Source organism: Phoenix dactylifera, chromosome 1 (assembly GCF_051530095.1).
Source record: "Phoenix dactylifera cultivar Ajwa chromosome 1, Ajwa_hap1_PhDact_Kaust_v1.1, whole genome shotgun sequence".
In the NCBI taxonomy this organism is placed as follows: domain Eukaryota; kingdom Viridiplantae; phylum Streptophyta; class Magnoliopsida; order Arecales; family Arecaceae; genus Phoenix; species Phoenix dactylifera.
The window spans coordinates 16386601-16413023 of NC_143190.1; the positions used below are offsets into that span (position 1 = coordinate 16386601).

General features: G+C 44.6%; 1 protein-coding gene across 1 annotated transcript; it reads left to right on the forward strand.

Moving 5' to 3' along the window:
- The first annotated feature begins 21868 nt into the window (after window positions 1-21868).
- On the forward strand, window positions 21869-25572 carry LOC103698048 (zinc finger CCCH domain-containing protein 24-like). The gene is made up of 2 exons (XM_008780005.6): window positions 21869-22165; window positions 22577-25572. The coding sequence occupies exon 2, from the start codon at window positions 22600-22602 to the stop codon at window positions 24847-24849; it is 2250 nt and encodes a 749-aa protein (XP_008778227.4). The 5' UTR covers window positions 21869-22165; window positions 22577-22599; the 3' UTR covers window positions 24850-25572.
- The last annotated feature ends 851 nt before the right edge of the window (window positions 25573-26423 follow it).

Here is a 26423-nt window from a genome sequence, read left to right on the forward strand (position 1 = left end):
CCTCACATCCCTTCTTATAGTCATCTAGGGTTCCTACTAAGTAGGAGCCTTAGACATCTTTCCAAAGAGGGGGCGCCGGCCCCCTTCTCTTGTGCCGCACCAATGGATCAAGGAGGAGGGGCTTGCGCCCCTCCCTCTTGGTAAACCCTAGTCCACATTAGGGTTTGCATTGCCCTAATGTGGTCTAGCCCTAATCCTATTAGGCTTAGCCCAAGGGTGAACCAATGGATCCAATCTAGATAAGTCCTAATCCAATTAGAACTTGAATCAATTTTGACTCAATTGAACTCTTCAATCCTAATCCAATTAGGAGTCTTATTGATTCATTAGATTAATAATTAATTGTGACTTAAGAAACCCTAATCCATATTAGGATGTATTTAATTTTAGTCCTAATCCAATTAGGACTCAATTTGAATCCGAAGTCCTAATCCAATTAGGATTTCTAGGAATCCTACTCCAAGTAGGAATCCAATTTTTAATTCAAAACTCCTAATCTCATTAGGATTGAGGAATCCTATTCCAAGTAGGAATCCCAGTCCTAATCCAATTAGAACTCTAGGTATCCTACCCGAAGTAGGATTCTTGTTTCAAGTCCAATTAATTAATTCCTTTTTCCTTCTTCAACTTCTTATCAATCAAATTGATTTCTTGTGATTCCTAATCACGATTTCAACCATCGGATCGGTCAATACTTCTAGTGTGTGTGACCCCATAGGTTCTATTCTGACTGGTAGTGAGATATATTGTGATCTCTATCACTATATCATTGAAAACTCCTTTCAATGGGTTGGAACGATTCCAACTCAACTCATTAGGGTTTATCGATCATCAAGATAATCCCTATGAGTCCCACCATCCACCAGTGACACCTAGCAGCATGTAGTGGCTACCCAGCAGAATGGAATGATGAACATCTAGGTGCAGTTAAACATGTGATACAGTCCTACTATCGTGGATCCCTACAGGACGGAGGTCATGGACAACTCGTCAAACCCCATCGTCTGTCATATGTCAAGATTTATTTGACTCGAGTTCGATAGTGAAAAACTCTTTCTCCACTGTGCATACTGCCCCGGCCGAGGTCTTACGAACTCAGTCTTATAAATCACATAGGATCTCTCCTTATCTATCAAGGTCGATAGATTCCATATAGGTGCATACCCTACTCCTACAGTGAACTTACTGCAGCCAATCTACACTGCATGGACCCATATGGCTAGAGACCATGTATGTGTGCAGTCAAACTACAATAACCTCACTGTGAGTAGCCGAAACACCGCAGGTCAAAGGACCAGTCACACTACTGCAACATCAAGTAAGTCACTGACGAGTGGATAGACATCCAAGTGACTTCTTGTATTGGTCACGCTCAGTACCCTTGTTCTCTAACAAGCACCTGCACTATCACTTCAGTGTCCCTACACTGTGGACTCAAGTCTCGTCCATCCAGAAGGAGAGTGATCTGTGCACTGATCGGATCGATCACCGTCCTCGTGATGATCCTTTGATCAGGAGCATTTAGAAATTAATCACCAATGATACATGGCTCAAATTCTCAACTCTTGAGAATATGTATCATCATCTTATTAATTTCTTGGACGATTCATAGACACATAAACAATATGAATGAAAAAGATGCCTTTTATTTATTCAATAATAAATAGTCAAGTACAAAATTATGTCCCTAGAATCAACAATGTGTCAGCCAAATTGGCTTCTAGGGCATACATCTAACAATCTCCCACTTGCACTAAAGCCAATTGGTCATATATCTTAGGCCCATCTTCTCAAGGTGGGCTTCAGTCTTTTGCTAACTCAGCTGCTTAGTGAACGGGTCTGCCACGTTATCCGCGGAGTCTACTCTCTGCACCTCTACATATTTCTTCTCCACATAGTCGCGTATGAGGTGAAAGCGCCGCTCTATATGCTTAGACTTCTGATGAGACCTTGGCTCCTTAGCAAGGGCTATGGCGCCATTATTATCGCAGTAGAGTGTTATGGCATCTGATGTCATCACATCCAACTCTGCAATGAATTTCTTGAACCAGAAGCCTTCCTTAGCAGCTTCAGAGGCGGCGATGTATTCGGCTTCCATAGTAGAATCAGCAATGATCGGTTGTTTAGAACTCTTCCAATTTACCGCACCATCATTGCACAAGAACACGTATCCAGATGTTGACTTCCTGTCATCGACATCAGTCATGAAGTCTGAATCTGTGTACCCTTCTACCTTTAACTCTGATGATCCTCCAAAAACCAAGAATAAATCTTTAGTTCTTCTCAAGTACTTAAGAATATTCTTCACAGCTGTCCAGTGTTCTTCACCTGGATTCGACTGATATCTGCTTGTGACACTCACAGCAAGAGCTATATCAGGTCGTGTACATAGCATGGCATACATGAGGCTTCCTATTGCCGATGCATAAGGAATCTTGCTCATGCGTTGAATTTCCTCAGATGTGTTGGGGCACATCTTCTTGGAGAGATGAATTCCATGCCTTAGGGGTAAGAGACCCCTCTTGGAGTTTTCCATGCTGAACCTCTTCAGCACCTCCTCTATGTACATTTTCTGTGACAGGCCAAGCATCCTTTTAGATCTATCTCTATAGACCTTTATTCCCAAAATATAGGATGCTTCCCCAAGGTCTTTCATGGAGAATTCTTTTGACAACCAGACCTTGACCGAGGTTAGCATGGGAATATCATTCCCAATCAGGAGAATGTCATCTACGTACAGTACGAGAAAAACGACAGCACTCCCACTAACCTTTTTATAAACACATGGTTCCTCCTCGTTTTTGATGAAATCAAACGTTTTGATTGCATCATCGAAACGAGTGTTCCAACTCCGAGAGGCTTGCTTTAGTCCATAGATGGACCTTTGCAGCTTGCAGACCTTGTGATCTCCATCACTGGAAGTGAAACCCAAAGGCTGTTCCATATAGATATCTTCATCAAGATGTCCATTCAGGAAAGCAGTTTTCACATCCATCTGCCAGATTTCATAATCATGAAACGCTGCAATGGCAAGCAATGTTCGGATGGATTTTAGCATGGCTACAGGTGAAAAGGTCTCCTGATAGTCAATGCCTTCGCGCTGACTATACCCTTTCGCCACAAGCCTTGCCTTATAGGTCTCTACCTCTCCATCCGAACCTATCTTCCTTTTGTAGATCCATTTGCATCCAATAGGTACAATACCTTCTGGTGGGTCTACTAAGGTCCAGACTTGGTTGGAACGCATGGAGTCTAACTCTGACTTCATTGCTTCCAGCCATTTCTCGGAATCGATATCAGATATCGCCTCGTTGTAGGTTTTGAGATCCTGTATGTAATCCCTATCTCCCACTAGGAACATTTCCTCGGTATCCTCTTCTAGTATACCTAAGTATCTATCGGGAGGATGGGAGACCCTACTAGATCTACGAGGTGGTCGAGGGACATCGTGTACTGGCTCTGTATGAACGGGTTCAATAGGATCCATGACTCGTTGCTTTTCAGAGACTTTCTCTTCAAGCTCAATTTTCCTCCCACTGCCTCTATCAAGGATAAACTGATTTTCCAAGAAGATGGCATGACGGCTCACAAACACATTGTGATCCTCTGAGACGTAAAAATTATATCCTAATGACTCTTTAGGATATCCTATAAAACGAGCACTTATGGTCCTAGCCTCTAACTTGTCCGCCTGTAGTCGCTTGACGTGGGCCGGACATCCCCAAATCTTGAGATGACCCAGACTTGGTTTCTTACCATGCCATATCTCATACGGTGTGGTAGGAACGGATTTAGAGGGAACTCTATTCAATAAATAAATCGCTGTGAGTAAGGCATCTCCCCAAAGGAACATAGGTAAATCAGTGAAGCTCATCATGGACCTGACCATATCCAATAGGGTCCGATTTCTCCTCTCTGACACCCTGTTGAGTTGAGGTGTACCCGGAGGTGTCCATTGTGAGACTATGCCGTTTTCTTTGAGATAGTCCCGGAATTTCCTACTAAGGTATTCCCCTCCCCGATCTGATCGAAGAGCCTTAAGAGGTTTTCCAGTTTGTTTTTCTACTTCATTCTTGAACTCTTTGAACTTTTCAAAGGATTCAGACTTGTGTCTCATAAGATACACATACCCATACCGTGAATAATCATCGGTAAAGGTAATGAAGTAAGAATATCGTCCCCTGGCTAGCACATCGAATGGGCCACATACATCTGTATGTACTAGGGTAAGTATTTCAGTGGTCCTCTCCCATGTCCTACAAAGGGCAGTCTAGCCATTTTTCCTTGAAGACAGGACTCGCAAACTGGATATGACTCGGAAGTCAATGAGCCTAAGAGCCCATCTTTATCCATTTTGTTCATTCTATCTTCTCCAATATGGCCAAGTCTGAGGTGCCACAAATATCTTTGGTTTATCTCATCTCTGGATCTTTTGGATCCTTTGGCACTCACATCTTGCTCGGTAACATTCACAGATACATCCATATGTAAATGATAGAGACTGTCAATCATAAAACCACGTGCGACTATTTTATTTCTCAAATAAATAGAACAGCAGTCTTTGTCAAATGTAAAAACATGACCTTCCTGTGCTAGACATGAAACAGAAATCAAATTTCTGCTAGCAACAGGTACATAATAGCAGTCTCCAAGTATTAAACTAAATCCAGACGGTAGTCGCAGATGGTAGGTGCCCACAGCCACAGCAGCAACTTTTGCCCCGTTGCCAACCCGAAGGGTTACCGCACCTTCTGCCAGCCTTCTACTTTCCTTTAGACCCTGCATGGTAGTGCACAAATGAGCACTAGAACCAGAATCTATAACCCAACTAGAAGTAGAAGAAACCGTTAGATTAGTTTCAATAATGAGCAAGTCTATACCTTCTGAAGGTGTGTCACCTTTCTTGTTCTTCAGGCTTTCGAGGTATGAAGGACAGTTTCTCTTCCAGTGGCCTTCGACATTGCAGTGGAAACATTTTCCTTTGTCGTTAGCCTTTTTCTTTTGAACTTCCTTCTTTGGCTTCTTGTCTTTCTTCTGCTTCTTTGTAGGCTTCTTTTTCTTCCAAGTAGACTTTCTCTTGGAACCAGAAGTCAACTCAGCAGCGAGGACATTGCCCCTTGAACCTTTCAAGGCTTCCTCAGCAGTTACCAACATTTTGATTAGTTCAGTCTTAGTGCATTCAATCTTATTCATGTGGTAGTTTACTATAAACTGACCAAATGAATCAGGAAGTGACTGTAGGATCAAATCCACTTGCAATTCCTTGTGCATGTCCATACCGAGCTTCTCAAGCTCCTCTAGGTCCTTGATCATGGTCAGACCGTGATCATGGACAGACTGCCCTTCGCGCATCTTCGCTTTGAAAAGCCTCTTGGACACTTCAAAACGAGCTGTGCGACTCTGCTCACCATACAACTCTTGTAGGTGTGCCAGTATGTCCCTAGCAGTCTTTATATTTTCATGCTGACATTGGAGTTCATTAGACATAGATGCCATCATATAGCATTTTACTCTAATGTCATCATCCAACCACTTTTTATGCATCTCACGCTGAACATCAGTGGGACGTGCTGGTAATGTGGGGATATCTGAATCGAGTATATAGCCTATCTTCTCACAGTCCAAAACTATTTTGAGATTTCTAAGCCAGTCTTTGTAATTGGTTCCGGTCAGTCGGTTGGTCTCAAGAATACGGGTCAAAGGGTTTGAAGCCGACATTGTATCTGCAGAGAGTAAAGATTCTAGTTAGACTCTTGTACTTGATCCTAATCTGTCCTAAGGTCTTTTAGAACAAATATGACTCCCACTATTTTCTCGAATTCCTCACACTCCCCTGGTAGGAAAACGGAAATCCCACACGACTAGGGTTTCTAGTGGGTACTGCGGTCCCGCCAATTCACATGCCACCTCACCTAACAGTTATTGGTGACACATAGATGGATGAGTGTACAACTCTTGTACAATGCTTCTCAAGCATGTTGCAGTGCAACTTGGTCTCTAAGCCATGAAGACCTCACCTAACAGTTATTGGTCCCATTTCTTAGTTAAGTCAGACCCACTGTATAACCGTAGGAATAAAGTCGTCATTAGGTCCTCACCTAACAGTTATTGGTGCCCAACCCCACCTATACCCTACAACATCTCATGTCTATAGAGAGGTCGAGCCCCCCAATGCAACTTGACCACTGTATCCAGCCGAGACAAGTCAACATCAGAAAGGCCTTAGCAGCTCTACTACAGTGGAAGACCTATTGACTTAATATTGGTTAATCAGGTCTTAGTGTTTGCAACTTGAGCCTTTCATAAGAGGTAATCGAACAATTGGCCAGGTAAGCAGGTAGGAGGCTCCCCTTACTCAGAGAGTAAGGTCCTAATTAAGTAACCACCTTTCATGCTTTCCTAGACACCAATTAGATCAATTAATCTAATATGACTTACTCATGTCGGTTCACTCTCGACTTGATTGAGGAGGTTTTGATTTAGGTCTCAATTGGGTTTGCTACATCACATGTAGACCTATCTACCCGACTCTCATTCACATCACATGCAAACGGCGCATTGCAGGCAGTTATAATCGCGGCAATAATTAAAGCTAAACTTTAACTAGGTGATGATCATGGATTCTAATTAGGTCGTATTACAAGCACATGCACATCAATCGATCAAGTGGTCTTCAACTCTTGAATTGGATCCAAGCTTCCTTGATTCGATCCTTGATCAACTCTTGATCCCATCGCCATCAACCGCTTAGACCCATGTTCATCTCATGCATCGTCTTCGACTTGATCGTTGATGTACATCACATCAAAGAAATACAACCAGATGTAAAATAAAAATAAAAATAATTTACATCTCCTTTTAGGAGGCACGCAGGCCTCTCAAAACATCAAATAAGATGCATGCAAGCATCTGAAAAATTACATGACATCGCAGATCACATCGCAGGTCATTACATTTGATACCAAAAGGGGTTGAATCCTATGATCATCACCGTATGCTACAATTATAATTTTCAGATCTGAAACTTAACTGATTATATCATGACATAGGTCGCTGATCATGCTAATCATGATTCTAAACTTTGTAATCCCATTAACAATGCAATTAGAATCATCCTTTTATCACATAAAAATCAGCATGTAAAAACCAGCACCCCTGAAAAAATCTGCATGCAGAATTTTTCAGCATGCATGATCATTTAATTTTCAGATCTAATATGCCTTTAGATATTTAATTCTTACCTTAATCTACGAAGCCTAGGCTCTGATACCACTGTTGGGAACCCGCCCATGCCGCTGATATTTCAAAAAATTTCAGATGGCAGCGGAATCGGCATGCACGGGTTCGACGTTCATCGCATGAACGCTTGTTTCGAGACCTTTCGTAATTAGGTAAGAATTAAAACTTTTAGAACTAATAGGAAGATCAAATCTTCACCTTGCGCGGGTAGATGATCACCGCGAATCTGAATTCGTGGTTTTGGAAGAGGGTTCGTTTGAAGCCGTTCAAACGTCCGGCCTCTACGGGTATCCACACGAAGTAGAGAACCGATCAAAGCTTTCTTGTCTTCCCGGGGTGCTAGCTCCCTTGCAAAGACTCCTTTGATGGCTGATCTCTTCTCTTTCTTTCAACTCTTGAAAGTGCTTGAGAGGAGGAAGAAGAAGAAGGAACTCAAGGAAGAAGAACACAGCTTCTGCAGCCTTCTTTTTTTTCCCTGCGTTGGAAGAAGGATTGGAGGAAGAGGAAGACGCCAACGCTTGGACCTTGCTCTTCCTTTGCTTGCGGCTGAACCAAGAGAGGAGAGGGGAGGGTGGCGGCAGCAAGAGGAAGAGGACTCCTTCTATGCTTAGGGCGCCGGCCTCACATCCCTTCTTATAGTCACCTAGGGTTCCTACTAAGTAGGAGCCTTAGACATCTTTCCAAAGAGGGGGCGCCGGCCCCCTTCTCTTGTGCCGCACCAATGGATCAAGGGGGAGGGGCTTGCGCCCCTCCCTCTTGGTAAACCCTAGTCCACATTAGGGTTTGCATTGCCCTAATGTGGTCTAGCCCTAATCCTATTAGGCTTAGCCCAAGGGTGAACCAATGGATCCAATCTAGGTAAGTCCTAATCCAATTAGAACTTGAATCAATTTTGACTCAATTGAACTCTTCAATCCTAATCCAATTAGGAGTCTTATTGATTCATTAGATTAATAATTAATTGTGACTTAAGAAACCCTAATCCATATTAGGATGTATTTAATTTTAGTCCTAATCCAATTAGGACTCAATTTGAATCCGAAGTCCTAATCCAATTAGGATTTCTAGGAATCCTACTCCAAGTAGGAATCCAATTTTTAATTCAAAACTCCTAATCTCATTAGGATTGAGGAATCCTATTCCAAGTAGGAATCCCAGTCCTAATCCAATTAGAACTCTAGGTATCCTACCCGAAGTAGGATTCTTGTTTCAAGTCCAATTAATTAATTCCTTTTTCCTTCTTCAACTTCTTATCAATCAAATTGATTTCTTGTGATTCCTAATCACGATTTTAACCATCGGATCGGTCAATACTTCTAGTGTGTGTGACCCCATAGGTTCTATTCTGACTGGTAGTGAGATATATTGTGATCTCTATCACTATATCATTGAAAACTCCTTTCAATGGGTTGAAACGATTCCAACTCAACTCATTAGGGTTTATCGATCATCAAGATAATCCCTATGAGTCCCACCATCCACCAGTGACACCTAGCAGCATGTAGTGGCTACCCAGCAGAATGGAATGATGAACCTCTAGGTGCAGTTAAACATGTGATACAGTCCTACTATCGTGGATCCCTACAGGACGGAGGTCATGGACAACTCGTCAAACCCCATCGTCTGTCATATGTCAAGATTTATTCGACTCGAGTTCGATAGTGAAAAACTCTTTCTCCACTGTGCATACTGCCCCGGCCGAGGTCTTACGAACTCAGTCTTATAAATCACATAGGATCTCTCCTTATCTATCAAGGTCGATAGATTCCATATAGGTGCATACCCTACTCCTACAGTGAACTTACTGCAGCCAATCTACACTGCATGGACCCATATGGCTAGAGACCATGTATGTGTGCAGTCAAACTACGATAACCTCACTGTGAGTAGCCGAAACACCGCAGGTCAAAGGACCAGTCACACTACTGCAACATCAAGTAAGTCACTGACGAGTGGATAGACATCCAAGTGACTTCTTGTATTGGTCACGCTCAGTACCCTTGTTCTCTAACAAGCACCTGCACTATCACTTCAGTGTCCCTACACTGTGGACTCAAGTCTCGTCCATCCAGAAGGAGAGTGATCTGTGCACTGATCGGATCGATCACCGTCCTCGTGATGATCCTTTGATCAGGAGCATTTAGAAATTAATCACCAATGATACATGGCTCAAATTCTCAACTCTTGAGAATATGTATCATCATCTTATTAATTTCTTGGACGATTCATAGACACATAAACAATATGAATGAAAAAGATGCCTTTTATTTATTCAATAATAAATAGTCAAGTACAAAATTATGTCCCTAGAATCAACAATGTGTCAGCCAAATTGGCTTCTAGGGCATACATCTAACAATCTCCCACTTGCACTAAAGCCAATTGGTCATATATCTTAGGCCCATCTTCTCAAGGTGGGCTTCAGTCTTTTGCTGACTCAGCTGCTTAGTGAACGGGTCTGCCACGTTATCCGCGGAGTCTACTCTCTGCACCTCTACATATTTCTTCTCCACATAGTCGCGTATGAGGTGAAAGCGCCGCTCTATATGCTTAGACTTCTGATGAGACCTTGGCTCCTTAGCAAGGGCTATGGCGCCATTATTATCGCAGTAGAGTGTTATGGCATCTGATGTCATCACATCCAACTCTGCAATGAATTTCTTGAACCAGAAGCCTTCCTTAGCAGCTTCAGAGGCGGCGATGTATTCGGCTTCCATAGTAGAATCAGCAATGATCGGTTGTTTAGAACTCTTCCAATTTACCGCACCATCATTGCACAAGAACACGTATCCAGATGTTGACTTCCTGTCATCGACATCAGTCATGAAGTCTGAATCTGTGTACCCTTCTACCTTTAACTCTGATGATCCTCCAAAAACCAAGAATAAATCTTTAGTTCTTCTCAAGTACTTAAGAATATTCTTCACAGCTGTCCAGTGTTCTTCACCTGGATTCGACTGATATCTGCTTGTGACACTCACAGCAAGAGCTATATCAGGTCGTGTACATAGCATGGCATATATGAGGCTTCCTATTGCCGATGCATAAGGAATCTTGCTCATGCGTTGAATTTCCTCAGATGTGTTGGGGCACATCTTCTTGGAGAGATGAATTCCATGCCTTAGGGGTAAGAGACCCCTCTTGGAGTTTTCCATGCTGAACCTCTTCAGCACCTCCTCTATGTACATTTTCTGTGACAGGCCAAGCATCCTTTTAGATCTATCTCTATAGACCTTTATTCCCAAAATATAGGATGCTTCCCCAAGGTCTTTCATGGAGAATTCTTTTGACAACCAGACCTTGACCGAGGTTAGCATGGGAATATCATTCCCAATCAGGAGAATGTCATCTACGTACAGTACGAGAAAAACGACAGCACTCCCACTAACCTTTTTATAAACACATGGTTTCTCCTCGTTTTTGATGAAATCAAACGTTTTGATTGCATCATCGAAATGAGTGTTCCAACTCCGAGAGGCTTGCTTTAGTCCATAGATGGACCTTTGCAGCTTGCAGACCTTGTGATCTCCATCACTGGAAGTGAAACCCAAAGGCTGTTCCATATAGATATCTTCATCAAGATGTCCATTCAGGAAAGCAGTTTTCATATCCATCTGCCAGATTTCATAATCATGAAACGCTGCAATGGCAAGCAATGTTCGGATGGATTTTAGCATGGCTACAGGTGAAAAGGTCTCCTGATAGTCAATGCCTTCGCGCTGACTATACCCTTTCGCCACAAGCCTTGCCTTATAGGTCTCTACCTCTCCATCCGAACCTATCTTCCTTTTGTAGATCCATTTGCATCCAATAGGTACAATACCTTCTGGTGGGTCTACTAAGGTCCAGACTTGGTTGGAACGCATGGAGTCTAACTCTGACTTCATTGCTTCCAGCCATTTCTCGGAATCGATATCAGATATCGCCTCGTTGTAGGTTTTGGGATCCTGTATGTAATCCCTATCTCCCACTAGGAACATTTCCTCGGTATCCTCTTCTAGTATACCTAAGTATCTATCGGGAGGATGGGAGACCCTACTAGATCTACGAGGTGGTCGAGGGACATCGTGTACTGGCTCTGTATGAACGGGTTCAATAGGATCCATGACTCGTTGCTTTTCAGAGACTTTCTCTTCAAGCTCAATTTTCCTCCCACTGCCTCTATCAAGGATAAACTGATTTTCCAAGAAGATGGCATGACGGCTCACAAACACATTGTGAACCTCTGAGACGTAAAAATTATATCCTAATGACTCTTTAGGATATCCTATAAAACGAGCACTTATGGTCCTAGCCTCTAACTTGTCCGCCTGTAGTCGCTTGACGTGGGCCGGACATCCCCAAATCTTGAGATGACCCAGACTTGGTTTCTTACCATGCCATATCTCATACGGTGTGGTAGGAACGGATTTAGAGGGAACTCTATTCAATAAATAAATCGCTGTGAGTAAGGCATCTCCCCAAAGGAACATAGGTAAATCAGTGAAGCTCATCATGGACCTGACCATATCCAATAGGGTCCGATTTCTCCTCTCTGACACCCCGTTGAGTTGAGGTGTACCCGGAGGTGTCCATTGTGAGACTATGCCGTTTTCTTTGAGATAGTCCCGGAATTCCCCACTAAGGTATTCCCCTCTCCGATCTGATCGAAGAGCCTTAAGAGGTTTTCCAGTTTGTTTTTCTACTTCATTCTTGAACTCTTTGAACTTTTCAAAGGATTCAGACTTGTGTCTCATAAGATACACATACCCATACCGTGAATAATCATCGGTAAAGGTAATGAAGTAAGAATATCGTCCCCTGGCTAGCACATCGAATGGGCCACATACATCTGTATGTACTAGGGTAAGTATTTCAGTGGTCCTCTCCCATGTCCTACAAAGGGCAGTCTAGCCATTTTTCCTTGAAGACAGGACTCGCAAACTGGATATGACTCGGAAGTCAATGAGCCTAAGAGCCCATCTTTATCCATTTTGTTCATTCTATCTTCTCCAATATGGCCAAGTCTGAGGTGCCACAAATATCTTTGGTTTATCTCATCTCTGGATCTTTTGGATCCTTTGGCACTCACATCTTGCTCGGTAACATTCACAGATACATCCATATGTAAATGATAGAGACTGTCAATCATAAAACCACGTGCGACTATTTTATTTCTCAAATAAATAGAACAGCAGTCTTTGTCAAATGTAAAAACATGACCTTCCTGTGCTAGACATGAAACAGAAATCAAATTTCTGCTAGCAACAGGTACATAATAGCAGTCTCCAAGTATTAAACTAAATCCAGACGGTAGTCGCAGATGGTAGGTGCCCACAGCCACAGCAGCAACTTTTGCCCCGTTGCCAACCCGAAGGGTTACCGCACCTTCTGCCAGCCTTCTACTTTCCTTTAGACCCTGCATGGTAGTGCACAAATGAGCACTAGAACCAGAATCTATAACCCAACTAGAAGTAGAAGAAACCGTTAGATTAGTTTCAATAATGAGCAAGTCTATACCTTCTGAAGGTGTGTCACCTTTCTTGTTCTTCAGGCTTTCGAGGTATGAAGGACAGTTTCTCTTCCAGTGGCCTTCGACATTGCAGTGGAAACATTTTCCTTTGTCGTTAGCCTTTTTCTTTTGAACTTCCTTCTTTGGCTTCTTGTCTTTCTTCTGCTTCTTTGTAGGCTTCTTTTTCTTCCAAGTAGACTTTCTCTTGGAACCAGAAGTCAACTCAGCAGCGAGGACATTGCCCCTTGAACCTTTCAAGGCTTCCTCAGCAGTTACCAACATGTTGATTAGTTCAGTCTTAGTGCATTCAATCTTATTCATGTGGTAGTTTACTATAAACTGACCAAATGAATCAGGAAGTGACTGTAGGATCAAATCCACTTGCAATTCCTTGTGCATGTCCATACCGAGCTTCTCAAGCTCCTCTAGGTCCTTGATCATGGTCAGACCGTGATCATGGACAGACTGCCCTTCGCGCATCTTCGCTTTGAAAAGCCTCTTGGACACTTCAAAACGAGCTGTGCGACTCTGCTCACCATACAACTCTTGTAGGTGTGCCAGTATGTCCCTAGCAGTCTTTATATTTTCATGCTGGCATTGGAGTTCATTAGACATAGATGCCATCATATAGCATTTTACTCTAATGTCATCATCCAACCACTTTTTATGCATCTCACGCTGAACATCAGTGGGACGTGCTGGTAATGTGGGGATATCTGAATCGAGTATATAGCCTATCTTCTCACAGTCCAAAACTATTTTGAGATTTCTAAGCCAGTCTTTGTAATTGGTTCCGGTCAGTCGGTTGGTCTCAAGAATACGGGTCAAAGGGTTTGAAGCCGACATTGTATCTGCAGAGAGTAAAGATTCTAGTTAGACTCTTGTACTTGATCCTAATCTGTCCTAAGGTCTTTTAGAACAAATATGACTCCCACTATTTTCTCGAATTCCTCACACTCCCCTGGTAGGAAAACGGAAATCCCACACGACTAGGGTTTCTAGTGGGTACTGCGGTCCCGCCAATTCACATGCCACCTCACCTAACAGTTATTGGTGACACATAGATGGATGAGTGTACAACTCTTGTACAATGCTTCTCAAGCATGTTGCAGTGCAACTTGGTCTCTAAGCCATGAAGACCTCACCTAACTGTTATTGGTCCCATTTCTTAGTTAAGTCAGACCCACTGTATAACCGTAGGAATAAAGTCGTCATTGGGTCCTCACCTAACAGTTATTGGTGCCCAACCCCACCTATACCCTACAACATCTCATGTCTATAGAGAGGTCCAGCCCCCCAATGCAACTTGACCACTGTATCCAGCCGAGACAAGTCAACATCAGAAAGGCCTTAGCAGCTCTACTACAGTGGAAGACCTATTGACTTAATATTGGTTAATCAGGTCTTAGTGTTTGCAACTTGAGCCTTTCATAAGAGGTAATCGAACAATTGGCCAGGTAAGCAGGTGGGAGGCTCCCCTTACTCAGAGAGTAAGGTCCTAATTAAGTAACCACCTTTCATGCTTTCCTAGACACCAATTAGATCAATTAATCTAATATGACTTACTCATGTCGGTTCACTCTCGACTTGATTGAGGAGGTTTTGATTTAGGTCTCAATTGGGTTTGCTACATCACATGTAGACCTATCTACCCGACTCTCATTCACATCACATGCAAACGGCGCATTGCAGGCAGTTATAATCGCGGCAATAATTAAAGCTAAACTTTAACTAGGTGATGATCATGGATTCTAATTAGGTCGTATTACAAGCACATGCACATCAATCGATCAAGTGGTCTTCAACTCTTGAATTGGATCCAAGCTTCCTTGATTCGATCCTTGATCAACTCTTGATCCCATCGCCATCAACCGCTTAGACCCCTGTTCATCTCATGCATCGTCTTCGACTTGATCGTTGATGTACATCACATCACAGAAATACAACCAGATGTAAAATAAAAATAAAAATAATTTACATCTCCATTTAGGAGGCACGCAGGCCTCTCAAAACATCAAATAAGATGCATGCAAGTATCTGAAAAATTACATGACATCGCAGATCACATCGCAGGTCATTACATTTGATACCAAAAGGGGTTGAATCCTATGATCATCACCGTATGCTACAATTATAATTTTCAGATCTGAAACTTAACTGATTATATCATGACATAGGTCGCTGATCATGCTAATCATGATTCTAAACTTTGTAATCCCATTAACAATGCAATTAGAATCATCCTTTTATCACATAAAAATCAGCATGTAAAAACCAGCACCCCTGAAAAAATCTGCATGCAGAATTTTTCAGCATGCATGATCATTTAATTTTCAGATCTAATATGCCTTTAGATATTTAATTCTTACCTTAATCTACGAAGCCTAGGCTCTGATACCACTGTTGGGAACCCGCCCATGCCGCTGATATTTCAAAAAATTTCAGATGGCAGCGGAATCGGCATGCACGGGTTCGACGTTCATCGCATGAACGCTTGTTTCGAGACCTTTCGTAATTAGGTAAGAATTAAAACTTTTAGAACTAATAGGAAGATCAAATCTTCACCTTGCGCGGGTAGATGATCACCGCGAATCTGAATTCGTGGTTTTGGAAGAGGGTTCGTTTGAAGCCGTTCAAACGTCCGGCCTCTACGGGTATCCACACGAAGTAGAGAACCGATCAAAGCTTTCTTGTCTTCCCGGGGTGCTAGCTCCCTTGCAAAGACTCCTTTGATGGCTGATCTCTTCTCTTTCTTTCAACTCTTGAAAGTGCTTGAGAGGAGGAAGAAGAAGAAGGAACTCAAGGAAGAAGAACACAGCTTCTGCAGCCTTCTTTTTTTTCCCTGCGTTGGAAGAAGGATTGGAGGAAGAGGAAGACGCCAACGCTTGGACCTTGCTCTTCCTTTGCTTGCGGCTGAACCAAGAGAGGAGAGGGGAGGGTGGCGGCAGCAAGAGGAAGAGGACTCCTTCTATGCTTAGGGCGCCGGCCTCACATCCCTTCTTATAGTCACCTAGGGTTCCTACTAAGTAGGAGCCTTAGACATCTTTCCAAAGAGGGGGCGCCGGCCCCCTTCTCTTGTGCCGCACCAATGGATCAAGGGGGAGGGGCTTGCGCCCTTCCCTCTTGGTAAACCCTAGTCCACATTAGGGTTTGCATTGCCCTAATGTGGTCTAGCCCTAATCCTATTAGGCTTAGCCCAAGGGTGAACCAATGGATCCAATCTAGGTAAGTCCTAATCCAATTAGAACTTGAATCAATTTTGACTCAATTGAACTCTTCAATCCTAATCCAATTAGGAGTCTTATTGATTCATTAGATTAATAATTAATTGTGACTTAAGAAACCCTAATCCATATTAGGATGTATTTAATTTTAGTCCTAATCCAATTAGGACTCAATTTGAATCCGAAGTCCTAATCCAATTAGGATTTCTAGGAATCCTACTCCAAGTAGGAATCCAATTTTTAATTCAAAACTCCTAATCTCATTAGGATTGAGGAATCCTATTCCAAGTAGGAATCCCAGTCCTAATCCAATTAGAACTCTAGGTATCCTACCCGAAGTAGGATTCTTGTTTCAAGTCCAATTAATTAATTCCTTTTTCCTTCTTCAACTTCTTATCAATCAAATTGATTTCTTGTGATTCCTAATCACGATTTCAACCATCGGATCGGTCAATACTTCTAGTGTGTGTGACCCCATAGGTTCTATTCTGACTGGTAGTGAGATATATTGTGATCTCTATCACTATATCATTGAAAACTCCTTTCAATGGGTTGGAACGATTCCAACTCAACTCATTAGGGTTTATCGATCATCAAGATAATCCCTATGAGTCCCACCATCCACCAGTGACACCTAGCAGCATGTAGTGGCTACCCAGCAGAATGGAATGATGAACCTCTAGGTGCAGTTAAACATGTGATACAGTCCTACTATCGTGGATCCCTACAGGACGGAGGTCATGGACAACTCGTCAAACCCCATCGTCTGTCATATGTCAAGATTTATTCGACTCGAGTTCGATAGTGAAAAACTCTTTCTCCACTGTGCATACTGCCCCGACCGAGGTCTTACGAACTCAGTCTTATAAATCACATAGGATCTCTCCTTATCTATCAAGGTCGATAGATTCCATATAGGTGCATACCCTACTCCTACAGTGAACTTACTGCAGCCAATCTACACTGCATGGACCCATATGGCTAGAGACCATGTATGTGTGCAGTCAAACTACAATAACCTCACTGTGAGTAGCCGAAACACCGCAGGTCAAAGGACCAGTCACACTACTGCAACATCAAGTAAGTCACTGACGAGTGGATAGACATCCAAGTGACTTCTTGTATTGGTCACGCTCAGTACCCTTGTTCTCTAACAAGCACCTGCACTATCACTTCAGTGTCCCTACACTGTGGACTCAAGTCTCGTCCATCCAGAAGGAGAGTGATCTGTGCACTGATCGGATCGATCACCGTCCTCGTGATGATCCTTTGATCAGGAGCATTTAGAAATTAATCACCAATGATACATGGCTCAAATTCTCAACTCTTGAGAATATGTATCATCATCTTATTAATTTCTTGGACGATTCATAGACACATAAACAATATGAATAAAAAAGATGCCTTTTATTTATTCAATAATAAATAGTCAAGTACAAAATTATGTCCCTAGAATCAACAATGTGTCAGCCAAATTGGCTTCTAGGGCATACATCTAACAGCGTCGACCTCCTCAAGATCGAGCCCACTCGGATTTTCTCTAGGAGCCAACTCTAAAGATAACTTCAGGAGTATACTCCAGAGATGAGAAGGTTGGCCCCCATGCCTTTTAACCTCCCTAGGTCGAGAATGCCCCGAGCAGAAGATCATCCCCTATGCTAAAGGCTTGGTGTGCCTACCGACTTTTCTAGGTCAAGAATGGCTAGAGCAGAAGACCGAGCTCACTCAGAATTGCTCCTGGATCTCAATCTAGGGATGCCTTCAAGACCATAGTCCAGAGATGAAAGAAGACACCCCAAACCAACCTAGGACCTCCTTCAGCCGAGCTCACTCAGATTTTCTTGGGAGCCGAACTTCAGGAAGATCGATCGAGGAGCCTATGATAGGCCGAAGCCCTCCGAGGGGAAGAGCTCGGCACAACGACCAAAGATCAAATCGAGAAGTGGTCGAACGAAAGTGAAGGCCGAAGCGAGTTACTTCGGAAAAATTTCTTTACTTACATTATTTTCCAGTACATATATTAATCTTGGTAGAAACTGAGCCAAAACGAACTAGAACGAAAAGCTTGTCGCAACGACCTAAACTCAAACAGAAAATAGACGACAAAGACAAAGACTGAAGTTAGGTACCTAGAAAACTCTTTGCTTCCATTAAAATCGTAACCTTTTACACTGACCGCAACAAAGGCTAAACAAAAGAAAAGTATATTGAGTTCAGTCTACCTTAGTGAAAAGCAAAAAAACAAAAATGATGAGTCCTTTGCCTTCATTGCCTCCACTGCCGCCGAGGTGCCCAATTTCCTTCAGTTGAAAAGAGAAGTTCTCGATCCAACCTTGCAATAAGCAAATCTTTGGGAAGACTTGCACCGATAGGACCATCATCCTAAAGGTCAAGTCTTCAGGCGCCATTCGCGATGTCAAGGCAATGGTCCAGGGCAAGGAGGGGCATTCCCACGGATCAGCTTTTGTGGCCTCCTTAGGGCATTCATCGTTGCCACTGTTGCCAAGGTTCCCACCTTCGCCACCACCGACCTTGTTGTCGTCACCACCGTCACTACCGACAACATCGGCGTCATCTAGGCTGAAGAAGTCCATCCCTAGAAAGAGTCGTTGAGCCTGAGCTCAGCATTCTTCAAAGCTCCTCCCAAAGGCATCAATCGCGTTCTCTAAGGCCTCTTCTTTAAACTCGTTGGAGGCACAACACTCTTTAACCGCCTCTGCGACCTTCGCCTCAGCACGAATAGCCTCCTCCCCAGCCTCGGCAGCCTTCCACTCAGCCTGGACCAGCTTATCAGAAAGCTCCACAGCCTTTTGCCCAACAGCATGGTAGGCCTCCCTAGCCGTGGATAGTTGCCTCTCCATGATCATGGCTTGGGTCCGCACAGCCAAGGCATGGGCTTTTGCTTACTCAACTTTCTCCTTCGTTGGTCGACTCCTTGGATGGGGCTGAAGTCTTTCATCTTAGTTTATGTCCGAGGTTGAAGTATCCAATTGTCCCCCATCAATACTAATATAATATTAATATAATATAGTTAAGGGTATTTCATCAAGAAACGATACTTTCAGACTATTTCTACTCGGTAATATAATATAAAAAATAAATATCATTTTTGTGGTGATATTTATTTACCATCTCTCTCAAAATATAGATATGGAAATTTCTATTTATTTTTCCATTATTTTCATTTATTTTTTATATCAAATATGATAATTTTGGTTGGGTGGGATACCAGCTGGATCGATCATTTGTTTGGGGAGCACCTCGCAGAGAGAGTCCAGTCGCTGCCTGTTCTAGGGAGTGCTGGTCCGGACATGAGAGTTTGGAGTATGTCCTGCAAGCCCAGAGTCAGAGTGAGAGATATCTATCGCATCCTTCAGAGTGAGCAAAGCCTGAGGCAGGACTGTGCATGGATCTTAAGGTTCGGTCTCCACCCGAGGATGACCTTGTTCCTCTGAAAAGTGGCATGAGTCGGTTGTCGATGAAATTGGTGTTGTGCGGGCGGGTGCTCTGGGTGCCTGGTGGATGAGACCATGGACCACGCTTTGTCTTAGTGCGAGAAAGCTAGGAGGGTCTTGAGGCTCGTCAAGATCTCATCGGATGCCCCTTTTTGTAGGCCCTCAGATGGTGGATCATCGCCCCTCAGACTCGGCAGGTGGTCGTTGGGGCGACTTATACTGCTTATCAGATCTGGCTAGCCAGAAATCCTTAGATTTTTGGTGAAAACAGTCCTTCACCTAAGTTCGTCATGGAGCGGGCCCGGATACAGGCTACAGAGATCATTTATGCAGGTCTATCAGATAGGCCTTTGATAGTTTAGGATACCTAGAGCTCTACTTCTGTTCTTATAGCGCCTCGGACGGTGTTTTTCACCTAAGAGCCCCCACCTTCTAGTTTTCTAAAGGTCAATTTCGATGGATGTGTGCTAAACGGTGACAGGAGGGGAGGTGCAGGCTTCATCATCAGAGGCCTGGACTCTAGGGTGGTTGTTACTGGTAGGTGCCAAATCTTTGATACCTCTGTCCCGAGGGCGGAGTTGAGAGCGGCATAGGCTAGTTTGGGTCATGCTCGGCGCATTCTGTGGGCTAAAGCAGTCATGCTCAAGGCTGATTCGGCTACAGTAATCGGCTAGATCCAGAGGGCACTGGCGGCAATGGGTGGGTGTCACCTCTTGCTCCGAGACATTCAGATCATAGTTAGTGGCGATGTGGTCTTCCAAACTAAGCATGTTTATAGAGAGATTAATGAGGCCGTGGATTGGGTGGCCTCATATATAGCTGATCACTACGGATGGGCCTGTAGGTTGGAAAGAGGGAGTTGCTTAGAGCGCTGCAAATTTTACTATTTTTTGATTTTTTTAAATGTATCTATATTAGAAGTATATAAATCATCTGATGCAGCAAAAAAAAAAAAAAAAAAAAGAAGAAGAATAATTCGATGTAAATACTTCCAACCAAACAAGCCTGAAGATGGTCATTTACAGATGCACCGCGATGGGCTGGTAAGATGTGAAGCTTGCACCCGATTTGACCTTGATTTGGCCGAGAAACTTCAGTCATCCCCTGCCCATTCCATTTCGGATCAAATTTGAATCCACCCAGCTAAAAAAAGTGATAGCAGTAATGATAACAAATAATAAAAATATTAAATATAAATACAGAGACATGAATTGCAATCTGATTGCTGGGACCAAGCTAAGATGATAAATTGAGCCTTTATAACCAGGGAAACTGGTCGTATTTAGATGAAAAAAATAATCAATCCATATAATTATAAAATATAATGAACAAGTCTAAAATAATATAAATAACATAAATGTCCTCGATTTGCGCCCATTTAGATTAAGTAGGTTGGATTAGGCGGCTTGGACGTTGGGCCTTAAATCAAACTATGATTGACTTGTTATGTGTATTGTTTTTTCGTCTTACATTGACGAACCCATGCATGATGATATAACCTATTCGATCTACATTATCCAAATTATGACACGAATTGCATGTAAATCTTGGAGATGGAAGGTCTTATAACGTAATCGCATGGACCGGCCGGAGGGTAGGAGAGAATCCTGAAGGAGTGCGGAATTATTTATTTCTCATTTAATGTCTTATAAATCAAATAAATTGTTCGTACTTCCATTCTTGGTAATTGTACGAAGCTCAAAACTGTCAACCAACAAGAGCCAGATATTTGTATAAAAAAAAAGAAAAAAAAACACAAGAACCGGATAGCGACGCAGCAGGGCGGTATTGGCCGTCTTCTCCGTGGCCGTGCATGGAAAGCCAGTCTTCTTGCGCCACGTAGCAAAAACAGCCTTGGGGAAAATTTTGAGCGGCTTGGTTTGCGCTTCACCTGCGCCGCTGGTGCGCCACAACTCACCCACCCCTTTTCTCTCCGTGATTTGACCCCGCTATGAACCCTATTTGGATTTTAGATTGCCCTCCTTCCAGATTCGCGGACTCCACTCCACATTCCAATCCAGCACAATCCCCTATGCACGCATGCGTCACGGTTTCCCATTCGGCTCCCTCCACGTGTCCTCCACTCTCCCTCCTTGACCGCAATAAACTCTGTGGATGGTTTGATTTAATAAGGAACGGACGGTGGATCTTATCTCTCGTGAAGAGATTTCCAGAGCGAGGTCGAAACAGAGAAAGCCATTTACTGCCGGTCACCAATCCGGTCAATGAGTCCGTGCTTTCTACTGGCTGATCCGGTCACCGCCCGTTTGAATTCCCGGGTGGGAGTGGGACGCGCATGTGGAGTGAATTTGGCGTGGATTTCGAGTAAATTTCATTCCGACCGCACAGTAGAGTTGGACGGGCGAGGGCAGGCGCGACGGGAGGGCTAAACTTTCTCCTCTGCATTTCATTTCGTCTGTGTTTCATTTCATTTCGTCGTCATTTAGGACAAGTTGGGGAAAGAGCGGTCTTCTCTTCCCCCATTCCGCCCTGCGACTTCTCGTCACCTCCCTCACCACTTGAAATCGGGACCTCTCGAAGCTTCTCCACCTCCCTCTCCTCCCGGTCTGATGGAAGCCCCCCCGGCTTCCCCGAGCTTTGCCTGCGATCGCCGACGTTTTCTCCAAGGCATTCTGTTCTCCGGTGCAGTTGCGTGTTTCCACGCCTTCAATCGGTGAAGCATTCCAGCTTTCTCCTCCTCCTCAAACATCTGTGGTTTTCTTAGCTGAAATCTCTTCGTGACCTTCTGGAAATCGGTAAGCATGAATAAGCTTTTTAAAGTCGTATGTTGTGGCTTTGATTCTTTTGCAAAAATCTTCTCTCGGATGCTTGTGCTTTGAATCTCATTCTCTGAATCCACCAATGGCTTCTCTTGTTTTTTGAGTGGGAAGAAAGAAAAAAAAAATTAAAACGATTTGTAGTTGCTGCTTACTTTTGGAAGTTCGATATTTGCAAGGATTTATCCGATTCTCGCCTCTCTCAACAGCTTCCTCCACACAAAATCGAATAATAATTTCATCTTTATTGCCTAACAAATCTGCAGTGGTAGATCTTCATCTTTCTCCTTTTCTACGTCCATTTTATCTTTTACCCCACGAGATTTCATTAAATAAGATCGCTTATTTTGCTATTTCTAATTTTTGCCACTTTTGGTTTATAAAATAAAGGTCGGCTCGCGGAGAACCGAAGCATGTGCGGTGGTCCAGAGCGCCTGAAACACTCGCCGTCTCCGTCTACATCTCCATCGCTGTTTACTTCTGAACAAAGGAGTAGCTCCTCGCCGTCAGTCGATATGAACCATCTAACGTTAGAGACCGACGACAACTTTTCCAGCCTCCTCGAGCTCGTCGCCGACAACGACGCCGACGGGTTACGGAGAGCCGTCGACGAGTACCCCTCCGCCGTCGACGAGATCGGCCTATGGTACGGCCGCAAGAAGGGCTCCAATCGGATGGTCCTCGAGCCCCGGACGCCCCTCATGGTCGCCGCCACCTACGGTAGCATCGAAGTCCTCCAATTAATTCTCAGTTCGTCCTCCGTCGATGTCAACCGCTGCTGTGGGCCCGACAAGACCACTGCCCTCCACTGCGCTGCCTCCGGCGGCTCGGCGAACGCTGTCGACGCCGTGAAGTTACTACTCTCTGCTGGTGCTGATGCCAGTTTGGTCGATGCCAACGGCCATCGCCCGGCCGATGTGATCGCCGTCCCTCCAAAGCTGGTTGAAGTCAAACTAGCCCTTGAGGAGCTCCTCGGAAGCCCCAGCGGTGGCAACCGCCGGTTTCTCCGTCTGTCGACGAGCACGTCGAGCTTCAGCTCGCCGCCGTTATCCCTGTCGCCCGACGAGGATGGATCGCCTTCGTCCGATTCATCCGCCTCTCCGACGGCCGGAAAGTTCCATGACCATCTTCCAGCTTCCGTGGCGTCGGAGAAGAAAGAGTACCCGGTGGATCCCTCCATGCCTGACATCAAGAACAGCATCTACGCCACCGATGAGTTCCGGATGTTTTCTTTCAAGGTGCGGCCCTGCTCCCGGGCTTATTCCCATGACTGGACCGAGTGTCCTTTCGTTCACCCTGGAGAGAATGCTCGCCGGAGGGATCCGAGGAAGTACCACTATAGCTGTGTTCCTTGCCCGGACTTCCGGAAGGGCGCGTGTAGGCGGGGGGACCTGTGCGAGTATGCTCACGGGGTTTTCGAGTGCTGGCTCCACCCGGCGCAGTATCGCACGAGGCTCTGCAAGGATGGAACCAGCTGCACCCGCCGGGTCTGCTTCTTTGCTCACACTAACGAGGAGCTCCGCCCGCTTTATGTCTCGACTGGCTCCGCCGTGCCGTCTCCTCGGTCCTCTGCCTCAGCGGCAATGGAGATGGCGGCGGCGATGAGCCTCCTGCCGGGGTCCCCGTCTTCTGTTTCGGTGATGTCGCCGACCCCTTTTACGCCTCCCATGTCGCCGTCCGCCAATGGCGGAGGACACTCTTCCCTGGCCTGGCCCCAGCCGAATGTGCCTGCGCTGCATCTTCCGGGGAGCAATCTCCAGTCCAGCAGGCTTCGCACTTCTCTCAGTGCGAGAGACATGCCTGCTGATGAATTCTCCGTGCTGCCGGAGCTTGAAGCAGCACAGCAACAGCTCAGTGATTTCTGCTTCTCACCCAGCCAATCTCGCCTTGGCTCGTCCTTAGCTGGGAATCGGCCTGTTCGTTCTACTACCCTGGCACCATCCAATCTTGACGACCTCTTCTCTGCGGAGATTTCATCGTCTCCGAGGTATAATTCTGATCAGGGAGGTGTTTTCTCGCCATCCCATAAGTCGGCTGTGCTCAATCCGTTCCAGCAGCAGCAGCAGCAGAGCCTGCTCTCACCCGTCAACACCAACAGCTTGTTCTCTCCCAAAGCGGTGGATCCCCAGCAGCAGCTCTCTGGCCACTCCACTCTGCTGCAGGCCTCGTTGGGGGTCTCATCCCCCGGCCGGATGTCTCCCCGAAACATGGAGCCGCTCTCGCCTATGAGCTCCCGTCTTGCTGCTCTTGCCCATCGAGAGAAGCTCCAGCAACAGCTGCGTAGCCTCAGTTCTCGTGATCTCAGTTCGAACAACGGCGTCCCTTCCATGGTGGGTTTGCCTGGGAATTCTTCGTGGTCCAATTGGGGATCCCCATCAGGGAAGGTCGACTGGGGAGTCGATGGAGCCGAGCTCGGCCGATACAAGCGCTCGGCTTCATTCGAGCTTGGTTCTGGGGGCGAGGAGCCTGATGTTTCCTGGGTGCAGTCGCTAGTGAGCCCACCAGAGGCGAAGGAGGAGCATGAAACAAATACCTTGGCGAGCAATGGCAGTGGAGGGGCTTCTGATGGTTCAAATAATTCTAATAACCAATTGGATGGATCAGATCATACAGTTCTTGGGGCCTGGTTGGAGCAGAAGCAGCTCGATCAGCTCGTCGCCTAGTAAAGCTAAAGCAAAACCGAACCTATTACTAAGATCTCCTCAAAGATTAGCAGCAATAGTAAATAATTTTTTGGTCTTGTTGGCAAAGAAGGCTGGGGATGATGGTGGTTCGTTAAAAAATCAGTCAGAGATTCGTTTTTGGAAGAAATTTGTTATTTTATTTCAAGAGTTTCCGACAGCTGAATCTGGAGGGAAATTTAGCTCTAGGTTTGTTAGTAGGCATACCCCGGTAATCATCTCTCCCTTAAATTTGCATGTTTTTGGGGTCTTTCTTCCTCTTCCCCAAAGCTCCAGCTCACGCTGGATCGCAACTCTGCTTTAGTTTATGGGTCTTTTAACCATATATTTGTTAATGATATATCTTATATTTTGAGAACTGTCATAGCTAACTTGGCAACAAGGGATTGAAGAAGAAGAAGGACAACAGGGGGGTAGTGGCCAAGACTTTTGTGGAGGGTTTTCCTAGTTCCTGATCTCTCGTGGACCGGGTCCACCTTTTGAGGGGACATGGTGGGTGGGAGGGATAGTATCTATTGATGTGGGCGTACGTGGCCCACTTAAGAGGGTTGAATTATTGGCACTTCTTTTGTATGATATTGTTGGAGGGTCTGTGGGCAGGTGGAAAGTAAGGTTCATATGTTTTCTGTGTGAGTATACATTGATTTAAAACTTTATTATTATTGTTATTATTATTTCATCTACTATACCAATATATTTTTGTCTCGTCCCAGCGTCCATCACCTATGTGCATGCTGCTGCTTGTTGATATCTTTGTATCGCTTATCTTATGCCTTTGTTTTTGGTATTACGCGCTTTTCGGTGCTTGTTTTTGATTCGTGCACTTTTTGAGCCACGATGGTAATCCGTGGGATGGCGGTGGATCCCAATACGAGGGGAGAGATGGTACTTGTGGGCCGATTGCAGGTGCCGTCCTACTCGAGGATGGTTTTTTTTTTTCTTATAATACAATGGCTGCTTACTCTATTTTAGTGTAAATACCGTCAACAGAGCAACAATTTGCTGCAATTTTGGAGGAAGGACGTCGATGGTCGGCAATTTTGTTTGTTTATGTATATATATATATATGCAAGGGACTGCAGTTTTTTTTTCATTTTGGCTCTTGTGAGGAAGTATTTGGGCTCGGTGATGGTCCTCTATTTTGGTCATCTGCTGCTTCTTGGTGAATTAGCTCATCAATAGCTTTTTATCAATATGATTACCTGACTGAGCGAGCTCAGAGGTTGGTTTATACGTGTGCTGAGCTTCTTTTGGAACCGAAGTTTTGAGTTGGTAGATGAGGGTGGATGGGTTGTTTTATTAGTTGGTTATGGTGGCCGGATGGTCCATTTTCTTGACCGTGAAGGCAGATTTGGATATCCCAACGGAGTTAGTTCGAAGTTCTGAGGCCCGCTTCCGAGGATTTGGTATCAAGCAAACCGGCACTCCTACGGAATTTGGGGCAGGAGCTGTGAATGATTGGATGGCGTGTTGACATTCGATTTTGATGCAGGATCTGGGAGCAGCTAATCAACAGTGACTGATATCAGAATTGTGCTCGTGGGTGTGTGGAAAGA

Excerpts from the sequence above, each read along its gene's own strand:
- LOC103698048 (XM_008780005.6), top strand. The coding sequence starts at position 22,600 with ATGTGCGGTGGTCCAGAGCGCCTGAAACACTCGCCGTCTCCGTCTACA.